Source organism: Trichinella spiralis (genome assembly GCF_000181795.1).
Source record: "Trichinella spiralis strain ISS 195 chromosome Unknown Scfld5, whole genome shotgun sequence".
NCBI lineage: Eukaryota > Metazoa > Nematoda > Enoplea > Trichinellida > Trichinellidae > Trichinella > Trichinella spiralis.
Genome location: NW_003526944.1, coordinates 1,527,862 through 1,549,774, shown reverse-complemented (window position 1 = coordinate 1,549,774; position 21,913 = coordinate 1,527,862). Strand labels below are relative to the sequence as shown.

The following is a 21,913-nucleotide window of genomic DNA, read 5'->3' as shown; positions in this document are numbered from 1 at the left end:
TAATGTCTTTTTGAGTTATATTTGTAACAGCCGCACTACTGCATGATGATAGATGTCTTGTCAGACCCACAAATGGTTTGTTGATTGTTTTATTGATTCAGCGCACTCTTGGCATTTTTAAATGCGTTCACTGACGATGACTCATATAATGGCAGTGTTTATACGACACACGTTTGATTCTTTTTTTTCAATTTGATAGCTGTACATTGAATTTGGTTTACGTTTTCGATAATTTTTTGATACACTTGAAACTGATAGCTTAAATTGCCTTTGTCACCTGACGATGAGATTTTATTTTCAAATCTTATCAAGTGTTTTTTATTTGTGATTTTTCACGAATACGTGTCGTTTTTTTTTGCAGAATAATATGATCAACCGTTTGCATGTTGTTTACGGGCAGCGTTTGACCTTGTAAGCAATGATCATAACAATGTTTATACACTTTAGTTTGTTACATTAAATAACAGTCAGCTGTTTTATTTTATGATGAATTGTGGCGAATGTTTACTTTTACGGTTAATAAAACAGTGTTTTTACAGGTTAATAAAGGAATTTATAGGTTATTAAATTCTGATAAAACTTAGTTTCAGTAAACTAGTAGTAAATGGTTATAGTAAATAGCGTTCAGGTTCAAATTCAAAATATGTTTGTTTATTTTTAAATTTAAAATTTATTTCAGCTGATATTAAAATATTAATTTATTCAAAGCTAATACTTGTTAATAACCGTTGTATGCAAAACGCAGTATCTAGTTCTTGACGCATTTTTAGCAATTTTGAAACTAAGCTAAATAGTTAAATTTTTCTACATTCTTTTATCAATTTATCACACATTTTAAAGTTTTTTTTCATGCATAATTACAATAGATGATTTGTTTACGTGTTCATAGAATTATGTAAGTTAAGCGGGAAATGTAGATCATCTGCGTTTGCTAATTGCTTTTTGAGCAGTGGTCGACATTTGTGCAACGCATGCCTCAAGAGACGTTGTTCACTTGATAGATTTATTAGGATGTTGCATTTCTGATAGGGTTTCAAGAATTGACGTTGGCTGGCGGATATTTAACAAAGTCTGATGAATCTTTTTGTGCTGCAATAGTTTTTCAACGCGTAAAGCGCCAAAGCACTGCTTCACACGCTTATTTCTCGGCAGTTCACCTTTGACTTCTATTGATTATCATGCATCACCCTAAAAGACAACAGCATAATTTATTTTTATTAACGCGATCAATCTGTGGAACAAGTAAAGATTTTTCATCATTTTTTAAGCGGCATTGAATAATAGTAATGTAAAAAAACAGCAACTGAAATGGAGAATGAAAGCAAACGTTCTAGTTTGAAGAAAGAATTAACTTCCTTCTTCCTTGCCATTTTGCGTCGTTTTCCTAATCACGGAAATAGAAGTGCTTTTTCAAATCACACATTTCTCTCTGTTCATTGTTATTTTAGTTAATTTCAAAAAACAAAATTTAACTGCTTTTCATTTTTTATTGACTGCATTTTGCGTGATATATTTTTCTTCTCGTTTTCAGCTTATGCTCATGATGATAATATTTGATAGTTACAGTTTTTTTTGTTCAATTTTAAAATCAACATTGCCCACTGAAATCGTTGAAAATGAACTTGGAAAATTATTTCATCGTTTAATTGTATCCCTGGTGAAAGGGATTTTTGTGGTGGTGGTGGTGGTAGTGGAGGGAGGGGGGAGGTTAGCTGGCTAGCTGCCTGGTTGGCTGGCTGTTTTCCTGCCGATCACTTTCCAATGCTTTTCTCTGATCGATAATTAGTATCTGATGTTGCCTTTCTGTTTCGGCCAACATGTGAAGAAGCACTTTGACGTGCTTTGGTTTGGCACAACTGAATGAATTGTCATGCCAGTTTCAGCAATTTTCATTTCAATTCAGTTGAACAGCTTGCGTATGTTCCACGGATGAGAAGGGAAAAGGGAAAATTATTAGCATTGCATGATCAGTACGAAGCAGTTTTGCTTCATTTAACATTTTCCAATGAAATTTTTCTCATTTTACTTGGAGAATTTGAAGAATTTATTTCAAAAATTTTACTTAATATTTTCTCTATTTTTTTATTTTATTTTTAGTTATTAATAGGAACTTTGTATTTGTGCCGGTGAGTATATAGGCGGTGCGTGATGGATTTTAACCGTCGCAATCCGAGCGATGATTATGAACTATTGCAACGGGTTGGCAGTGGCACGTACGGAGCTGTGTACAAGGTAATTAATTATTTTTCAAAAAACTGTCAAATTGCTGTAATACTGAATTGATAATGTTCGATTTTAATAAAAATTTTTAGGCAAGGCATATTGTATCCGGAGAATTTGCCGCCGTCAAGGTGATCAAATTAGAACCAGGTAAGAATTTTTCATATCCAATTTGGAATACATTTGAAGAAATTATTTTTTTATTATGATCATTTATTTGATTAAATTTAAAATCTTCAGTACAAATTTTATTGTACTGTTGTTGTTATTATTATTATTATTTCAATATTTCGAGAATTGAAATTAATATATTAGCTAATGCATTGGAGTAGTATAGATGTGTTATTTGAATTGATGAGTTATTTATTGATACTTCTGACGAACGGCTTAGTCTGACGTAGCAGCTGGTCATGTCGTCAGCTGTTTTCAGAGTTTCGTTTTAAATTATTAATCATAAGCTTATTTAAATAACGAAAAAAGGACATAACTTAAATACTAAACATTATCATATAATTTCGGTATACGGTTTATTTTGTAAATTTTTTTCTCTTGAGTTCTTTTAATAGTAAAATCATGTGGAAATTATTTAAATTGTTCGTCAATATTAAAATTATTTTATCAATATATATTTATTATTATTATTGTTGTTGTTGAAACTTATTGGCCAACAATCGATAGACGATTAGTGTCCACTGTGTGTGATATGAGTTGAAGAATGGAGAACTTTTTTACATAACAGTTGTCCGTTTTAATCCAGAATTTTTGCATTATCCAGTGCTGTTTGATTGATTCTTAAAAATGGTGTAATTTTGTTGGTCAAGCTGGGCTTCTTTGTTTGCCATATTGTCAAGCTTTTGAATGGCAACGACGAGTGGGTTTTTCAAATTTCAGAATAACAATTCATCGGCAAACTTTTAAATCAAATAAAAGTGTCATTACTTGTCCAGTGAATTATATTTATATATTCTTCAATTGCTCAAATCCCCTTGTGCAAATGTGCGCTTCTCTTCATCACATTCATCCATCATTCGTTGTTGCCGATGTTTTTGATCTTTTCCACTAAATTGATTGATTCTTTTTAGGCGATGATTTTTCTGTCATTCAACAGGAAATTGTTATGATGAAAGAATGCAAAAATCCTAATATTATTGCTTATTATAACAGCTATCTTCGGTCAGTTGTAATTTGATTTCATTAATTTAAAAAAATTAATTTTTTTTCAATTTTAGAAGAGATAAACTTTGGATAGTGATGGAATATTGTAGCGGCGGTTCACTTCAAGATATTTATCACAGTGGGGAAATTTTTTTGCCCTTATCCTTCTAAGTGATTGTTGTCTGAAGTATAATTTTTCATTTCAGTGACGGGTCCTTTGCAAGAGCTTCAAATTGCGTTCGTTTGTCGTGAAACTTTGAAAGGCTTACAATATCTGCACGGTATGGGGAAAATACACAGAGATATAAAGGTTTGTTTCAATCTTTATATTGTTTATAATTATATTTATTTGAATCGAATTAGTTCAACTGAATTGAATTGAATTGAATTAACTCAATTTATTAGGGTGCCAACATTTTGCTCACTGAAAATGGAGATGTTAAATTAGGTGAGTATAATTTTTTTTATGCTGAATAAATGAATGAGGATGTAATTTGTATTTTTATATTTTTGAAGCGGATTTTGGCGTTGCAGCCCAGATTACTGCCACAATTAGCAAGCGGCGATCATTTATCGGCACCCCATATTGGTGATGAATTTTTCAAAAAGATAATTATTGCTCGCATGTTTATGATTTTAATTTTTATTCAGGATGGCTCCAGAAGTTGCAGCCGTTGAGCGCAAAGGTGGATACAATCAGTTGTGCGATGTTTGGGCAGTTGGAATCACAGCAATCGAGTTGGCAGAATTGCAACCGCCACTGTTCGATCTGCATCCAATGCGTGTTTTGGTTTTGATGTCCAAGCCGAACTACAAGCCACCTTCACTGCGTGACAAGATCCGTTGGTCGCCGGCTTTTCACGAATTTGTCAAGCAGTCGTTGACAAAAAATCCCAAAAAACGCCCAACACCGGAAAAATTACTCACAGTATATTTTAGTTTATGAGGTAAAGTTGTATTTGAATATTTTGTGTATTGATTGTTGTAGTATTCGCCGTTCTTGCAAGGAAAATTGACAAATCGGCTGACCAGGGATTTGCTTGATCGAGTGAACAATTCTGGTCAAACATCCACAGCAGAGGTGCAGAATTATGAATTGGAAGACGACGAACCAGGACCAAGTCGAGCACCGAAGGAAATTCACTCCAAACGGTCCAGTTCTGTACAGCCTGAAGCTGTGAATCGAATTCGTCCAAGTATGATTATCATAATTTTAATATTGTAAACTTCATAAACAGAAACGAAACGTATATTTGATTTTTTATTTTTGTAATATGAAATTTTAATTTGCAGGTGTGTCGACGCAGAATAATTGCAAGCCGGTTCCGGTGATTGATTCACCGTTTTCAGTTCAGGAAACTGAAAGCATCAGCGATATTTTGCGGCGCTGGGGCATCGTGGACCGATGCTCAAGTGACGATCGACAAGCCAATGCTGCTCGTCAGTAAGTTTTATCTAGGGAAAATATATTTTATTGTAATGTAAAAAAAACAAATTTTTTTTTCTGAAGCGTCGGGCGAGACCGGAACAAGAAAGCACAGATCGACGAGCAGCAGAAACAACCGACAACTAGTGATGCTACTTTGACAAATGCACGATACGATGAAGGGCAAACGTTGCAAGTGAACGGCAGTGGAACACCTCCAGATTTGGTAAATTAAAAAATGAAGCATGGATTAATTAATTGCATATTATAATTTTTGTTTTGTTTTGTTTTGATTGTCTGATTTAGCTTTTAGGCCATACGTTGAATCGTTTACTGTTGGGCGATGAGGAAACAGTACAATTGCAAGGTTGTTATAGTTCTAGTGGAAGTGATTCCGAATCTTACTTGCCTCCAGTTCCACCGGACCGACGTCGTTCCAAAGAACACCGTAGTCGAGCTAATGTGCGTCAGTCGGCATTTGGCTTGCCACCAACGCCAAAGGTTGTGATGGGTGCTTGTTTTTCGAAAATTTTCAATCAATGTCCTCTCAATATCCAATGTTCCGCTAGTTGGATCCATTCCGAGACCAAAGAGCAGCACATCTTGATCGGTGCAAGTGAAGGAATTTATTCGTTGAATTTGAACAAACTGCACGAAGCTACATTGAGACGAGTAAATATTTTTTTCATTCAACTGTGAGACAGTTTCATTTTTTTATTCACTTCAAAATTACGTGCTCATGTTTGTAGATCTGTTTCCGACCTTGTTCTTGGATGTACGTTTACAAGGACACGTTGATGGCAATTCAAGGTAGACAACAATGGATATTTCGTATTATTATTTACGAAGATTTATGTATGTAATATATGGTTTTTTTTCTCTTTGTTTTTCAAGGAAGAACTACACACTTGTATAGACATAGTTTGATAAGTTTGCACAGTGCGAATTTGACCAATCGATTGTCCAGTTTACCGTTGGACAGATTGCCGGCAAAGATTTTGCCCCGGCGATTGGCGATCTCATGTCGTGTAGCGAATACCAAAGGCTGCACAAGATGTTGTGTCGCGTTGAATCCATTCCACGGTCATCGCTTTCTGGCCGTAGCTATTTCCACTGGTATCCTGTTGATGCAATGGTATGAACCGTTGCAAAAATTTCTTCGAATTAAGGTAAATTAATAATAATTTATTCTCATTCTTATGCACTGCGTTTATTTGTTTAAAATTTCAGCTTGTTGAATGTACGATGCCTTCTCTGATCCCAGTATTTGAAATGTTTATTCCTGTTGAGCATCAATATCCGGTAGTATGTTGCGGTGTTCGAGCAGAGTAGGGATGAAAAATTGAAAATTTTTTTCTATTTTTCTTTGAAGATTTTTTTATAGACCAAGCGGAAAACATGTTGTTTTTGATTATATCGATTTGAACATTACAGAAACTTCATTTTCCAAACCCCATCTTTTAAGTATGCTTTTTGTGGATCATAATATTGGTTTTCATTTGTAATGTTTTATCTTTGAACAGATTTACCATTGCTTGATGTCAGTGCAGTTCAGCAATTGCAAAAAGACGTCGTACTGGTTGCGCATGGAGGTAAAAATTAATATTCTTTTAATAAAAAGTCATGTTGTTGTTTTTTTCTTCGCTTTTTAGATAAAGTTAAACTCGTGAATTTCAAGGGGAAATTGAAGTCGAGTCGATACGCACCTGCAGAATTTGAATTTCCATTCAAAATTGAACGCATCGGTAATAATATACATATATAAAGCAGTTGTTTAATGCATTTTACTTGCAATTAAGATCGTTTACTATTTTCTTAGTATGTTTATCAGATAGTGTGCTAGCTTTTCACAAATATGGCATGCAGGGTCGCAGCTTCATTGACAGCAAGGTTTCTTTTTTTATCATTCATTAAAAAAAGAGAACTATGTTTTGTTTTTTTTTGTTTTTTAGATTACTCAAGATATTGAAGACAAGTCTCAAGAGTACAGAGTCATTGGTTCGGATAGGTGAGATTTTATAGCGTACTGTATACGATACTGTACTGTACTGTAGTTTAGTTATTTTTGAGAGTTTAATCTTCTTTTTGACAGATTGATTGTGCTGGAATCTCATCGCCAAGTAGATTCAACTCAGTCAGATAATCAGAATGCGGTGAATTTGTACATTTTGAGTGGTCACGAAAGTATGTGAGAAAACGGAAAGCAGAAGAAAGCTAAAATAAAAAGGACATTTTCCATTTTTAAACGCTCTACAAAGAAGGGGTGCTTTCTTTTTTAGATGGAATATTTATTCTTAATAATTTTTCGTCTTCCTATGCCTTGGTTGCTCCAATTCCAACTGCCGGTATTTTGTTGCAGTGGAAACAAATCTTTTCTGTTTGTTGGTTCACTTTGAAGAGCTTCCCTCTTTTACAGTTTACTTCCAACTGTATTTATTTTTGCCTTTTTTAAGTACAAACTGTCACTGCTACTTTTGTTTGTTTGTTTGTTGTTAGCTTGCTTGTTTGTTTATTATATATTTTCAATCGATCCATGGAGAACGATTTATTCTTTCTCTTTTGAAGGAATGTTCATTGCCTTCATTCATTCATCTGTACTGGCTTTTCCTGTCGCTACTCGTTTTGTTTTATTTGTAGTCAGCAGAATTGATTTTTTGATTATTTATGCTGATTAGTGAAAATTTTATTCATTTCTGCTATTGACGAAACGTTTCCATGAAAAGCTGTTATTAGTGAATGTACAGTTTCAGTGTCTTCATTGTCAAGGCAGGGAGACTATTATTTAATTTTTTTGTCTCGCCTATTGCTTTTTTTTCTCTGTTTTGATTGCTCCAATCAACATGTCGAATTTTTGTATCTCGTTTACAGTGTTATCTAAATTTTTTGTGCATACAACTGCGCCTTGTTTTACACTTTGTTTTTCAACTGTTTCATAGAAGCAAGCATGATGGAAATGTAAAGAAATGTTTTATCATAATTGTAATGGAAATTAGCAATAAATTGTCTTCAAAGCAGAATATTGATCGGTTTAAAGTGGTAAGTTTAAAGAGAAAATTTTGAAGTGTAATACTTCGCAAATTTTAAACAATCCGTTGAGCGGTTTACAATGACGAAGCATTTTACTCCATTTCCCATTCAACGAATCAGTAGTGCTGTGGTTGTTCGAAGGTTTCTAAATCTTTTGTGAAATATTTGTTTTCGTGAAATTCGAGTTCGAGATTTTCAAATATGTTCTTTCTTTTTCGTTTGTTGGCAAATCGTGAAGTTTTGTTCGCTTTTCTGTTCCTAGTTATTCTCCTCTACTGCGTGCGGTAAGATGATAATGATGTTTTGTTCTTTTTGTCATTAATAATTATGTTTTGTTCAGAAGATATTTTTTCCGAGGCCCCCGTTTTGTAGAAGATAAAAGCTGCGCAGGTAAAGTATACGTTGTCACTGGCGTTACTGAACCGACCGGTCGGCTCCTTGTGAAAGCGCTACTTTCACGTGGTATGTTATTGCTAGAATTTATCATGGTATTTTTTTTTGCATTCATTATTCAAAAATTTGAGGGGCAAAAGTGTACATGGGCTGCAAGACGATAGAAGATGGAAAATGGATCGTCGAGAGTTTTGTCGAAGAAGGATTTCATAAGAATAAGATGGTTCCCTTGCAGTGGGATGCAAGCAGTATGAGAATTTGCAACGAATTTATCGACAAAATCATGCAACATGAAAATGTGATTGATGGTATAGTGCACAACGATTCGGTTGTCAATTGGCCGACGTTTTTGTTGACAGAAGATAATAATGAATATACTTGGCAGGCAAACGTTCTTGTACAAGTGTTGTTGACAGAACGTTTGATGCCTTTGTTGGAAAAGTCAACATCTGCTAGGGTGCTTTTGGTCAGTTCCAGAGTGAATCGATTGGTGAAACGGTTCAATTTGAAAAAAATTAACATTGATAGTGAAGCAAATTACCAACCATTAAATACTCATGCTGAAAGCAGATTTGCACAAGTGGGTTTCAGTTGGTGTTTACTGTTTTGTTTTGTTTTGTTGTAATTGTTAAAAATTATCGATAGGTTTTGTATGCAGTTGGACGTGCACGGTCTTTGCGAAATGAAAATACTGTCACGTTGAACGTCTGCAATCCGGGGGTGACGTTCGACCAAATGTTGCACCATTTACCGCTTATAAGTGCACTTCCAGTGAAATATATTCTGTATCCTTTGCTTTGGTACATCTCGAAAACTGAGGAAGATGCAATTCAAACACCTCTCTACTGCATGCTGTCGTCAGATATTGAAGGTATCACCGGCTGCTATTTTTCCGACATGCAGGTCAAAGGACTCAGCGACGCGGTAGTAAATTACGACTTGCAGGACGAGCTTGTTGCTTATTGCATGCTGAAATGCGGTTTCAAGCAAAATTTTGACCGAAAATGGACTTACACTCCAAAAGAGTCCAATTGAAATTTCCACTGCTGTCTTTCTGTAAATACTTTATGCAAAATTATGCTTTGATTTCATTTTAGTTAGTTATTATTTAAATTCACTGTAATATTATCTGTTGATTTTGTTATATAAAATGGTTAGTTTTTATAAATTATTGTTTTGTTTAATGAAATTTATAAATTCATTTTCGAATTTTGAATTGTTTACCTATTTTGCACGAATGAATGATCGTTAAATTTTTATTTAAAATACTTATTCAGTGAATTTATTTTTATCCAATAGAAATTATGCCGTCAGCAAGCTAGACTGAAAGTGTTGTTCTATCAATCAAATTGTGCTCACGTTTGATAATAAATTATGTTTCAAGAAATTATAGTGTGAAGTGTATTTCAAAAAAAAGTGAAAGTAAATTTTATTAACTGTTTTTTTGGTTTTCAAAGTCTTTTATAGCGTATAATATTTAATAATCAGTGGAGTGTTGGTCATTTTTTAAGATCAAAGTTTAATTTACTTGAAAATCGCTGATTTTTACAGTAAGGTATTATTAATTTTATTATTCGTAATTTGGTTGAGAAATTTGTCCTGCTTTTAACTCTGTCCGATGCCAACGTATGTGAAGAATTTGTGTGTAATTCAAATTTTAAGCAATTATTAAAAAAATTATTAAACAAAGTTTGACGTTCTGTTGTGGGTGTCGTTGAAGTGAAACTAGTTTTGCATTTTCGTTCATACTTTTGAAATTACGCATTATTTTTCAGTTTCCCATTGCCCAGTGAGAACGTCGATATCTCTAGGTGTTTGTTTAATGCGACTGGTGATTCAGTGAATTTGTTTAACTTGACACATCATTTGAAAAATCAACGAGAAGTTTCTGTCGTTGTAACAATTTTTTGTATCGATCGTAACAGTGGAAAATTGCTTGATATTTTATTTCATTTCGTGTTTTTTTTCTTTTTTCAGTTCATTCTTTTTCAACTTTTTGTTCATAATCAAACTTTTCCCATTCCAGTTTGTAAGGCTTGTCTTTCAATTGGAATGACTGTCTCTCTCTCTGCTACTGTTCGAATGTCTGCATAGCATTTGTTTTTGAATAAGTTAAAGTAGTCAAAATATGTTTCAAATATTGTGTGAAAATTTGCCATTTTGCATTTGCGATCTCGTTTTGCATATTGTTAAATGTATTGAATTTGTTGTACTTTGAAGGTTTATCGAAGAAGAAATTTAGTAAATTAAATGTATCGAAATTGGAATGAAGTGGAACAAAAATTAACTGCACGAAGCGTTCTTCAACGATTCAGCAGTGCCACTGGATTGGTGGTGACTAATGCCGTCGTTGAAGAGTTGGTGCATCAATCTGTCACCCATGCTGCTGCAATTTTAACTGACACTGAATTGAAATGGTGCTTGGAGGTTTGTCGTTATTTTTTCGTTGTTTTATACTAATTCCACTGGAATTGTTTTGGTCTGATACAATTGAAATGCAAATTTGAACTTCAGGTTATCAACTACGCGTTGTCGCTTTCGTTGAATTCAAATTATGCAATTATTAGCAAAGGTGTGCATTTGTGTTGCGACTGGCTAACGTGTGTTTCCAAAACTCCCCAACCCGGACTGCCAAATCCTTTGAAAGATCGACCAATTTTTTATGGAACTGAAATTCTCACCTATTTGCATAGACTTTTTTCATTTCAGTGGATTCACGGCAGCAGTGAGCAAGTTTTCTTTCTTGAAATTTCTTTTTTTGAATAAATCGTTTCTGTATTGATGGTATGGATTTTGCAATGCAGATTCGCCGGAATCGGCAATAAGAAGAGTACGAGAATGTGAGCGAACATTGATACAAATCAGGCACATCGTGCCGCTGCTTCGCGATGATCTACAGGCGGAGATGTTCCCGGAAATTTTGAAATTTCTCCTCAATGTTTGTCAGTCGTTGTTGGCATTTCCATTCGAAATTGGTAGGTATTTATTAAATTAATCTGTATTTGTAAAATGCCCAGCGCTAATTTTTGACGCTATTGTATTTTTATTTGAAATTGGTTGCAGCTTGATAGATTGAATTGAGTTGTTCTTTGAAAATTTGAACAAATTTTGTTTTTATATTTAAAATTAAATCACCTATAATTTATATAATATTTTAACAATGATGTGAATTGAGGAAAAATTCAGTTATACATACTTGCTTTTCTTTAAAAGTCTGTTCAGTCTTTGTTGTTTGTACATTTTAATGTCAAGTTTAGTTGAATAAATAATTCAATCGTAAAAGAATAATTAAAATTCTTTCATACTTGTTATATTCTTTCTTATGTTATTGTTAGTTAATTTTTTGAATTGAATACGGTTTACAGTTTTTAAATTTTTAGACGAAGAAATTGGTGCTCTGTGCACATTGGCCATGCAAGTGCTATTTTTTGCCTGGATTTATTGCTGCAAAGACAACTTTCCATCGCCTTGCTTTTGGAAATCTTTCAGCAATTTGTGCATTCGATATCGCTTTCGCGTGCCTGTAGTCGACACGTGGGCGAGATTTTGTGCAGTTTTAAGCAGTCGAATTATTAATCAACTCTACGGCTCCGATTATTGCAAAATGCGTTTTGGTGAATTGTTTTCTTTCTTCTACTTCCATATGAATTTTGTATTTTTTCTACTTTTTTATCAGATTCTAATGATATTGCCATGGTGCCTTCGTGTGAATTATCACCGTCCATTTTGTCGCAAACCTGGTATCGCATGCTCACTTTGTTTGGCAATTTGGGACTTTTCTTCGATTCTTCTCAAATTTCTGAAAATTCCCAACTCACCAGTGGTCACAGCGAGGCTTCGCTTACCGACAGCTTGTCCACTGATTCCAGTGAAACTTGTACATTTGCCGTAGCTCAACCGGCATATTGCTTTTTTCTTGTCATGGCCACCATGGAATTTATTGTATCTGGATTTTTGGGTAATAATTGTCAGATTAATTGCTCTTTTTGTATTTCTGCTTTCAGGTGTTGAAATTAACTGCTGCTTGTTGAATCAGCAGTTTTCTGTGGCGAAAGAATTTTCAAACAGCACAACTCAGCAACTTTCAAACAGCTCGACAACGACAACAACGGCAACTGTGCAGACACAGTCCACAATTAGCCAGTCATCGTCATTTTTGAAAGCAGCCATCAGATCAGCTTCTCGAGGAAAAGAAGCGAAAGCTTCGAGATCACTGCCATTGCCGACAAGCAACGAATATTCTCGTCCTTCATCTGGGATCAACGTTTCTCATCAATTTTTGAAAGGTTTGAATTTCACTTCGTTACATGTTACATTAAATTTTAAAAATAAAAAAATGAATTTTATTTTTCAAAAAATTTATCTTTTTAAATGTCTTTTTTTTTCAGAAATTCAAACGAAACCGCTGTTCAATATTGAAGTACCGGCAAACAGACCTACTGTAGACAGTTTGTTGGATTTAGTTGGAGCCTGGTTATTTGAAGCCGCTGTACTTCGTACAGAAGGAATGACGATCAGTGGTTAGTTTCAGTGGTTAATTTTCAATTAGTTATTCTTTTATTTGTTATTATTTATTTTTAAGGTAAATTTTACTGTTTCTTACTGTAATGTTTTCGAGGGGTACTGTATATTGCATCATATTCATCTGACTAGATTTGGATTTATATTCACCAGTATTTAGAAAAAACATGATAAAAACATATTCATCTTCCTTACGACTTTGAAACATGCTGTAGGTTTTGGTATCAGTCGGGTTGGTGGGAAAGTGAAGCTTGATTGTCAAAAGTCAAAGTTGAACAGATTGTCAAAAGAGCAAGATTGGGAGTTGAAAAACAAGAAGAGTAAATGCTTATCATAATTGTACGAATGATGAAAGAATTGAATTTTATCTGTTTTACTTGTACTATAACTTTACAGTTATTGCAAAAACAATTTTCAAGTACTGTAAAGGAAATGAACTGTACTCTTTGAAGTGATGAATAATTTTTTGAAGAGGTGATTTGTGAACATGTTTTAAATTAACCGAGAATTATCAAATAAAGTAAAAAAGTTAATATTTAATTTGAAATAATGCAAGATTGTATGTGAATTCAAGTAGCAAAGATCTTTGACAAAGTATTCTATTTTACTGTGATGCATGGATGAATCGAATGTATTCAATACTTTGAATTTTTGAAAGATGCTGTTAAATGAAAAAGTGAACAAGTAAAAATTTATATTAAATACTTTTTCAGAGGAATACGATTTTCGGGCAGGAAAAGCGGTCGCATTGTCTGTTTTGTGCAAGTGAGCAGTGTTTTCAGTTGTTGTGTAAAATTTGAATGTTTAATTGCATTTTCAATAATATACTTATTCTGTTTTATGCAACCGTAGGATAATTTGCTTGAAGCGTAGTCTAGAGAAAATATCGTCTGATCATTTGGCCTGCTTTTACAGCGTTATTAGAAAAGTACTCGAAGAGGTATGTTTATTTTGATGCCTTCTCTGTGCTATATCGGTAAAAACATACATACGCTTTGCCCAGTTTCAATTGTTGAGATGAAAAATAATGGGATTTTTTTTTGTTTTTGTTGTTAGAAAGATCCGTTGCTGGTTTCTTCGTTGCTTGTGCACTCGGTTAACGTGTTTCGATTAAATTTGCCAGGATTTGAACGCCTTTGTATACAACTAATTGCCGCTGTACATTGGCTGATCACTGAAGAATCTCAGTTATTATAAATTATGATGATCTGACGAAAATTATGAATTTTTTGATGTTTTGAAAATTTGCATTTTTAGAGGATTGTCACTTCCAGTAACACAAGACTGTTTGTTGTTGTCTTGCTTATGTCTGCTGTCTAGCGTGGTCACGTTTCCATTTCACATCACAAGCATCGCCAGTACAACAACAACAACAACAAGCAGTGATGCAGTGGAATGTTCATTGTTGAAATTTATATTTGATTTGAATTTTTAATTAATTAATTAGAGGTGAAAGTTCAAGAGAAACCTGAAGCAGTATGGAACGACGACGAATCGAAATTGTGGAAAGTGATGCTGACTTTGTTGGACAAAGAGACGGATACCAAGAATTTACAGTTGACAATCTACGTGATGACGGTTCATTGTTTTTCGACAGTGATGTGGTCCAAAGGCGATTCGAAATCGATAAGCCAACTTCGAACTGCTTTGATCAGCTTGAGCGAACTTTTGACGGCGAAAAAATCATCCGATTACATCGCATGCTTGGCTATATTCGATTCGTTGTCTACATTGCTCAACTTGCCGGATGATTGTTTTGCAAATGGTAAGCTGCGAGATGTTTTGTTTTGTTATTTTAATATTAATATTAATATTAATAGTTTGTTTGTTTTTTTAATAATTTTGTCATGCAGATATGCAACCCTTTGAGAAGGTGCTTTTCACGGTTTGCAGAGTGATTGAATCCCAGCTTGCATTGCCGTCGCGTGTGCATTCACGAGATTTGCATTCGACAATTGTTGCGGCGTTCAGCTTTTTGGAAAATTTGTTGATTCGTTTTCCAACATTGCTGAATAATGAAGCTTGCCTACAAGCGGTCTGCCATATGGTTGAGCTCGGCTTGTATGGCTGTGTGGTTGAGGTATGAAGATTGAAAATAAATATGCAGATATCAGAGAAGCGAAATGCAATCTCATTTTTACTTCAGGTGGAAAACTTGGACAATGTTCAAAAGCGACCAGCTAGTCAAAGGGTTCACGACGCTGCCGACCAACTTTTACATTCCATGTTTACTAGAGTGGTAATTTTTTGATTTGCTTTTATTATAATTTTCACTTTATTCATATCTTTTACAGGGAGAATCATTTGAGACAGTGTCACGGTTTGAGGATGAAGATTTTCTCCTCGAAAATATTGCTGATCAATTAATTATAAAAAATGAAAAATTTTTGTACGTTTTGTATAATTCTTGTATTTTTTGCGTCACCGAACCTCACTATTTAACAGGCAAGTATTCTCATAATAATAACAATAACAATTATTATTATTATAGTAGTAATAAAACGTATTAACTGAAGTAATAAGTAAATGCTTTTTATTAAATTATTTTTTTCTTTTCAAGATGATCATACGAACGAAACTGCTTTAGTATTACGAACGCCCAGTGTTATGGCTTCGTGTCATCGGTTTCATCTCGAAACGTCGCCTGACCATGTGAGTAATGATCAGTTATTGTTATATGGATTTTTTTTCTATTTTAACAGAAATTTTTAAAATTGTTTGTCTTGATGAAACCAGAATGCAAAATCAGTTCCAAGGCCCATGGGTGTAAAGCTTGAATCCCTACGTCGTCCAGTGCCTGTGTTCAACCCCTCAATGCCTGAAAATGTTCCTAATTGCAAAGTGTAAGCTAATATTTTTTTAAGAGAATTCAAAGAAAATTATTTTAAACATATATATGTATTACATTATACAATGTATTATACAATATATATGTATATCCATATATGATCATGTTGATCAAACAGAAAACATGAAAACAGTGGAAAATAACAGATTGAAATCAGTTCGTATCCAGCTGTGAGATAATCCAGCTATTTCGGTTAATCCGTTAATTATTTTAATTATCTTATCTGTGTAATCGTCTAGACAAAAATGATCACTGTGAGGTCAACTTGTCGCCTGTGTTGTTGCTTTACGACCTCACTAACTTTTGACAGCCCCATTAGATATTTATAAATAATTTCCTTTCAACCGATAATTTATTTGGTTTCAAATTATGATTTTGTGTTCCATAATTATAAAATATTTACGATGTGAGAGATATTTTGCTATTCAAGTGAACATTTTCAATTTAAATGATGTAATTTTTAAATCAACAAATTTTGATTCAGTTGCTGTGCAATGAATGTACAATGTCTCCAACGTAGAAAAATTCATACAGAGGATGAAATGTGATTTGGTTGCAAAATTTGAAATAATGAAAAGAAAAAGATTATTAAAATAATTTTTAGGGACTTTTCTATTCCTGAATTGACCATGAACGAAACACGTAATCGTATTCTTTCGACTGTGAAGAATTTTGAAAATCAGTTTCGAAATGAACATTCTGAGAAAATTGATGATTCCAACTACGCAAGCACAGATGATTATTTTCAGAAGTATGCACGCATGTTTGTTTTGTTTTTTTTTTGCATATAAATTTTTGGTTTATTACTGTTCTTGTTCTTAGTTCTGGAAAAGGAGAACATCATGCTCGTGTATTACTTTACGATCTTGGAGTGATTCAATTTGACAACGATCAAGTGAGCGTGATTTGGAAATTTTGGATATTTTAACAGCTATTTTATTATTTATTTATTTGCCTTTAGCCTGAATTTCAAGTGTTGGACTCGGAATCAGAGAACTTTTTCAGCGAGTTGAAATCGCTCGACCGGATACCAAGTCGGTACATAACTACGGCTCACATTTTTTACGTTAAGCAAGGGCAAACGAAAGTTGCTGAAATTCTGAGAAATGCCGTAATGTTTTTTATCTGCATACTAATAGCTTTGACTTTTCCACAATAAAACAAGCGGCTTTGTTTTTTAGGAAACAATCGATGGAAGTCGGTCAAATCCATTTTTCAGCTTTTTGTCTGACCTCGGCAATGCTGTGCCAGTACGTAAACATTGCATATGGACAGGCAATTGGGAATCCGCTTATTTGCACAAAGCCGGTAAAAATCTTTGTTTTTCTTGTTGTATTACATTTATCGATCGCTTATCTTACTTATTATTGGGTAATCTGATGTGATGTTATCAGTAGTTAATTGTTGCGCTATTGTTCAGCTGAACCTCCCGCAGAAGTGGTTGATAATCCGTCGAGAATTTTGATTGATGGATTAAGTCATGTCATTTATTGGTCGTCGCCATTGGTGGAAATTGCATTTATTGTTCCATCGTCTCGACCAATCAAAATCGCAACCGGTAAGAGTTCAGACGAGGATTTCAGTTTCTATTGTTACGCAAGAGTAAAAATAACGCAGCCAACTTCGAAACAAGCACTTGCGCAGCTGACGGTCAGTCGCGCTTGCCGGTTCGTCCGCCGAGGTCCAAATCTTTACTTTCATCCAACGTAGAAGAGGTAACTGATCTTTCTGTTCACCAGCGTCATTCACATCCGCCTCACAAGCAGCATCTGAGAAACATCAAGCGGGCTGCATTGAAAACCGAAAGCTCTCAGGGCGCGCAGCGCCAGCGTCGTTGCGCGGCATTTCAAGACCACAAAGTGCTCATTCTCTGGCTTTCTTGCATCGAAGACGTCGGCAGCATTCCTGTTGGTGAGTTTTCAGTTGTTTTCATTGCATTCGCGGTTGTCAGTCGGTCAGCCCCACGACTAGCGCTATGACTGATATGATTCAGACGATCTACTCGAATATACCGATACCGGTGAAAGTGGTTCTTCGGCAGTGGGTTTCAACAGCACTGTGTACAGAATTTACATAACCGAACTGACTAATCGACTCTATTCACTCAAGATATCATTTCCATTTTCTAAGTAAGCAAACCAAGCGAGATCAAAGTTCTGATGATGAAAAGCATTTGAAGAAAAACAAAACAACGACGATAGCTCAGTTTCAGCTTATATGTTCAGATTAGGTAATCCGGGGCCGGTTGTCGATGGTTTGGTAGTTGGCCAGTCGATGCTTGGGCCGTTGGTTCGGCAAACTGTACTCAGCATCAGCCAACGGCGCCGTCTCGAACAGGAAGGGTGATATTTTTTTTTGCGTAGAAATTGGTTAAATTGCAAAACTGAACTGTGATTGTAACAAATACCGCTGCTTTGGTTTCAGGTATTTATTGCCAATGCACAGGCGTAAATTGAAAATTGCCGACATCGGTTCACAGTTTGGCAAGCGCAGTCAACTCTCTGACCAGCTGTTTCGAATACTTACCTTTTAATTTTAAATTGCACTTTCAGTTCTATAATATACAGTCCATGCATAGCGACATTTCGTTGTGATCGCAATAAAGCTGCTTTGCAGTAGATTTTATTCCGAAAACATTAAAAAAATTAATTACTTCGTCATTGCATTATTTTGTTCCCATTTTCATACGGTCGATTCAGTACCGTTTAACAGTATTTTATTATTGTTGCTTTTTCTCTTCAAAAAAAATTATTGATAAATTTTTAAATTACTATCCAATTTGAATATTATCGTTGTATGTAGATGATGTGTGACACTGACGACTGCGATGCACCTCCTCGTTCAGCCATTCCAACCAATATTATCAACGAACTGTGTTGCCGTTTTTTGTTCAACATGCCAGAAGAGGAACGAACGGATCCCGTTCGTGCGTGTTTTCACATTGAACTCGCGCACTGGTTCTACTGCGATCATTTCACTGCCAGAAATGGTTATCCAACTTGTAGTTTGAAAGAATTTATTCGGTAAGATACTGAGCGCCTGACGTTTGACAATGAATATATTTTGCATTATCCTTTCAGGGCAGTTTTCAGTAATTCTGCTGATCTGCAGCAGTATACTTCAAATTTGGACGACGTGTTGGCCCAATGGCGACAGTACAAAAGTGGTGTTCCCGTATACGGCGCAATATTGGTCAATGCGCAGCTCGATTCAGTTTTGCTTGTTCAAGGTTTCTTTGCCAGGCGAAGTTGGGGTTTTCCCAAGGGAAAGGTAATTTTATTATTGTTATCATTTCTTTTTTATTTCCATTTGCAATTGTTTTTGCATTTTGCAGATCAACGAAGGGGAAACAGTGCAGCAGTGTGCTGTGCGTGAAGTTTTGGAAGAAACCGGCTACGATATTGGCAAGCTTATGACTGATTCGCCGTATTTGGAGCGCAAATTTGGCGGCTATACGTGCGGGCTTTTTTTGGTCACCGGCGTGGAGCATGATTTTCCATTCCAACCGCAGACGAAAAATGAAATCGGTCGTTTGCAGTGGTTTCTGATCGACGCTCTGCCCAAGCATTCGAAAGATTACAGGTCATGCTATCAGCCGAAACACTTCTTCACCGTTACACCGTTTCTCCATTTTATCAAAATGCACATTCGAAACGAACGGTCGCGATTGGAAGCTCTCAGAACCTACTCTCTCGTGGTAATGCAGGGAAGTTACACGACTGCATCCGACGAAGAGCAAATATCATCCAAAGGAATAGAATCTTTTCTATTCGGTAATGAAGATGATCCGATTATTTCATCGTCGTTTCGTCAAGTTGAAGAAGAAGTAACAAATTACGAACGCATACGCAGAGGCATGAAAAAAGACCAGCCGAGAGAGGTGCAGATTGGTTCTACGAGGGATTTGTTCGGTCCGTTGATTGGCACTCCGCCGACTGAAAGCGAAATTTTGCAAGATATCCGCATGACAACAGGCTTGACACCGATGGCGACAAGTTCACCGATCAGAACAACGTGCCAAATTCCAACTGAAGTCTATACATCGAAAGCGCGCGTGGTTGATCGTTGGATGAGACACAGGCAACCAGTTGGAATGCCGTCGGACGCTGACGACGGATCGTCGGCGGAATCTTTGCACAGTGAAATGCAGTCGACATCCCTCCTTGAGAGAGCAGTTGAAATTTCCACTGATCAATTGGGCGTGATCGGTGTTCAGTCGAGCACAGCCGAGCATGTGCCGGTCAAATCGACCGCCAGAAAGAGGCTTCAGTTTGACAGTTTTCCAACGAACGAATCCACCTCTAGCATGGGAAGCTGCGAAATTGACAAAGAACCATGCACGTCCAAGCAGATGATGGAACGCGATCGCATGAGACGAGGAAATGTCACACAAGAAAGCGACGAGTATCTGCTGGACTTGAATGTCATTATCGTGCCAGAAACATCCGCGGACGAACGGGCGATACTTCAAGCAGAAGTGGACATGCTGGATCCGTCCTATTTTGTTGTCACTTCTGTTCAAGCTATCCCAACTAATGTTACCACCACAACGATAACAACCACTGCCGCTTCTGTCCCTGATATTGAGCGTATGTCCGGCACCAGTTCTGCACCGTTTCAGCATCAGTATCCCGTGCAGACAGACTCGGACTCTGATGGAAAATTTGACGACAGTACATTTTCGTCTAGAAATCAGTGCAGTGCAGGAGAAAGTGACACGCGGGACTTTAGTCAATTGATTTCATCAAAATTGTCTGAAGTTTCCATATCGACATCGAATCTCAGCAGCAGCAGTAGCAGCAGCAGCAGCAGCAGCAGCAGCAGCAGCAACAACAGTAGCAGTTCTTCCAACCAAATAACTGGAACAACTACCAACCAAATTCCTCGAATAGTAGTCACCAGTCGTGCGAATGTTGTCTATCCCAGTGCAAGTGCCTGCACAAACCCGGAATGTCGTCATGCAACGTTGGCGTCGATGCAACAACGGGTTTCTGAGCGTCTGGGCGTGGACAAATCGAATGCAAATGTGCCACGGCTTGTTCCCAGTACAGTGGTCAATGCTAGGTTGTCAGTACAGCAGCAGCAGCAGCGGCAGCAGGAGTACAGCAGTGGTGGTGCTGACAGACAAACATCTGGATCATCTAGCCCCGCAGCTTTGACCGTCGCAACCGGAAATACGACAACGGCAGCGTCAGCAGTATCATCGGCGTCTCCGTCAGAAAAGCTGCAAGCATTGAGCGAGAGGTTGCCACCAAGTACAACTATGGAACTCCGACTGGACATGTGCAATGTCCAGTCGGACGGCTTCTGCAACGTCTATCATGTCGATGGTCCTTGTCCTCACAATCAGTTACATGCATTGCAGGGACCGTCACTTATACAGGACTCGTTCACACGTCTGTATCCATTTCCATCTGTGCAGCAACAAAATTTCCAAACATTAGTACCTGTACGACAGCAGAATGTAAAATCATTAGTATCGATACAGCAGCAAAGAGTGGAGTCGCCATTTCAACCCTTATATTACCCATCACTGACAATGCAATATCAACAGGCTCCAGTTCAGCAGCAAAATTTCCACTCATTTTCAATGTATTATCAATACCTACAATCATCGGCACCGATACATTATCATCATCATTACCATTTGCATTCATCAGTGCCATTTAATTACCACTTTCAAAATCGCCAACCGTCAATGGCTGTACATCATTCAATAATCCAGCAACAGCAGCAGCAGCAGCAGCAACAACAACAGCAACAGCAACAACAACAGCAACAGTTGCATTTTTCATCAGTATCCCCACAATGTGAAGGACAAAGGTCGGAAATGACGCAGCACAATTATTTTTTAGATTCTTTGCAAAGAAGATTATCTGACCGAATGAATACTAGTTCTTCCTCAGTGCTGCTTTACCCGACTCAGCTGATTCGCAAGCCTTCATAGTTCTCGCCAGTTGGCAATAAGAATTATTAGTACAATTAATTATAATTATCAGTTTTAGTGGTAGTTGTAGTGTAAAATTTAATTTTACTTCTCACCTTTCCCGTTCGCATGCATGATATATTAGATATGATCTATTATTTATTGTTCTGCTTTTGTTTTATACATATATAGTTGAAAATAACATATAACTCTCTGTGCATGATCATTTTATTCCTTTGTATGCACTGCATGATACTTAATTGTTTTACTGTTTTACTTTCAAAATCTAGCCTACTTCATTATAGTTATTACTTAATTTTTCAATTTGATTAATTTTTATCTTTCTATATATGTTACTGATTTTTTGTTTTACTTTTCTTACGAAACCAAGAGATTG

At 36.0% G+C, this 21,913-nt stretch overlaps 4 protein-coding genes across 4 annotated transcripts; all 4 read left to right on the top strand.

Annotated features, from left to right (window-relative positions):
- Positions 1–1,860: 1,860 nt before the first annotated feature.
- Tsp_04021 (mitogen-activated protein kinase kinase kinase kinase 3) lies at positions 1,861–6,993 on the top strand. The gene is given in 24 exon segments (XM_003374787.1): positions 1,861–1,980; positions 2,098–2,126; positions 2,139–2,232; positions 2,313–2,370; positions 3,042–3,095; positions 3,303–3,393; positions 3,450–3,514; positions 3,582–3,685; positions 3,781–3,813; positions 3,892–4,001; positions 4,027–4,303; positions 4,364–4,571; positions 4,669–4,819; positions 4,886–5,027; positions 5,108–5,473; positions 5,551–5,611; positions 5,696–5,970; positions 6,032–6,129; positions 6,186–6,265; positions 6,325–6,393; positions 6,454–6,546; positions 6,633–6,691; positions 6,754–6,809; positions 6,894–6,993. 24 exon segments carry the CDS (start codon positions 1,861–1,863, stop codon positions 6,991–6,993), a joined length of 2,793 nt encoding a protein of 930 aa, XP_003374835.1.
- A 1,373-nt stretch (positions 6,994–8,366) lies between these two features.
- On the top strand, positions 8,367–9,256 carry Tsp_04020 (putative retinol dehydrogenase 14). The gene is made up of 2 exons (XM_003374786.1): positions 8,367–8,805; positions 8,880–9,256. The coding sequence occupies exons 1-2, from the start codon at positions 8,367–8,369 to the stop codon at positions 9,254–9,256; spliced, it is 816 nt and encodes a 271-aa protein (XP_003374834.1).
- Positions 9,257–10,471: 1,215 nt separating this feature from the next.
- Tsp_04019 (conserved hypothetical protein) lies at positions 10,472–17,936 on the top strand. The gene is made up of 28 exons (XM_003374785.1): positions 10,472–10,648; positions 10,736–10,946; positions 11,026–11,200; positions 11,602–11,774; positions 11,898–12,179; positions 12,226–12,507; positions 12,610–12,741; positions 12,958–13,062; positions 13,456–13,507; positions 13,595–13,682; positions 13,799–13,929; positions 14,000–14,132; positions 14,192–14,507; positions 14,596–14,822; positions 14,850–14,981; positions 15,037–15,151; positions 15,234–15,245; positions 15,303–15,394; positions 15,479–15,583; positions 16,075–16,106; positions 16,195–16,353; positions 16,413–16,485; positions 16,552–16,701; positions 16,772–16,898; positions 17,011–17,148; positions 17,208–17,501; positions 17,584–17,719; positions 17,816–17,936. The coding sequence occupies exons 1-28, from the start codon at positions 10,472–10,474 to the stop codon at positions 17,934–17,936; spliced, it is 4,170 nt and encodes a 1,389-aa protein (XP_003374833.1).
- Positions 17,937–18,485: 549 nt separating this feature from the next.
- On the top strand, positions 18,486–21,260 carry Tsp_04018 (mRNA-decapping enzyme 2). Its single transcript, XM_003374784.1, has 5 exons — positions 18,486–18,613; positions 18,671–18,860; positions 18,925–20,302; positions 20,486–20,643; positions 20,736–21,260. The coding sequence occupies exons 1-5, from the start codon at positions 18,486–18,488 to the stop codon at positions 21,258–21,260; spliced, it is 2,379 nt and encodes a 792-aa protein (XP_003374832.1).
- The last annotated feature ends 653 nt before the right edge of the window (positions 21,261–21,913 follow it).

Excerpts from the sequence above, each read along its gene's own strand:
- Tsp_04021 (XM_003374787.1), top strand. The coding sequence starts at position 1,861 with ATGAATTGTCATGCCAGTTTCAGCAATTTTCATTTCAATTCAGTTGAA. Across the intron at positions 5,474-5,550 it reads ACGAAGCTACATTGAGACGA|ATCTGTTTCCGACCTTGTTC; the intron begins GTAAATATTTTT and ends TCATGTTTGTAG. Across the intron at positions 6,692-6,753 it reads GCAGCTTCATTGACAGCAAG|ATTACTCAAGATATTGAAGA; the intron begins GTTTCTTTTTTT and ends TTTGTTTTTTAG.
- Tsp_04020 (XM_003374786.1), top strand. The coding sequence starts at position 8,367 with ATGGGCTGCAAGACGATAGAAGATGGAAAATGGATCGTCGAGAGTTTT. Across the intron at positions 8,806-8,879 it reads AAGCAGATTTGCACAAGTGG|TTGGACGTGCACGGTCTTTG; the intron begins GTTTCAGTTGGT and ends TTTTGTATGCAG.
- Tsp_04019 (XM_003374785.1), top strand. The coding sequence starts at position 10,472 with ATGTATCGAAATTGGAATGAAGTGGAACAAAAATTAACTGCACGAAGC. Across the intron at positions 12,742-12,957 it reads AGAAGGAATGACGATCAGTG|GTTTTGGTATCAGTCGGGTT; the intron begins GTTAGTTTCAGT and ends AACATGCTGTAG. Across the intron at positions 14,982-15,036 it reads ATTCCATGTTTACTAGAGTG|GGAGAATCATTTGAGACAGT; the intron begins GTAATTTTTTGA and ends TATCTTTTACAG.
- Tsp_04018 (XM_003374784.1), top strand. The coding sequence starts at position 18,486 with ATGCCAGAAGAGGAACGAACGGATCCCGTTCGTGCGTGTTTTCACATT. Across the intron at positions 18,614-18,670 it reads AGTTTGAAAGAATTTATTCG|GGCAGTTTTCAGTAATTCTG; the intron begins GTAAGATACTGA and ends TTATCCTTTCAG. Across the intron at positions 20,644-20,735 it reads GGCTTGTTCCCAGTACAGTG|CCCCGCAGCTTTGACCGTCG; the intron begins GTCAATGCTAGG and ends TGGATCATCTAG.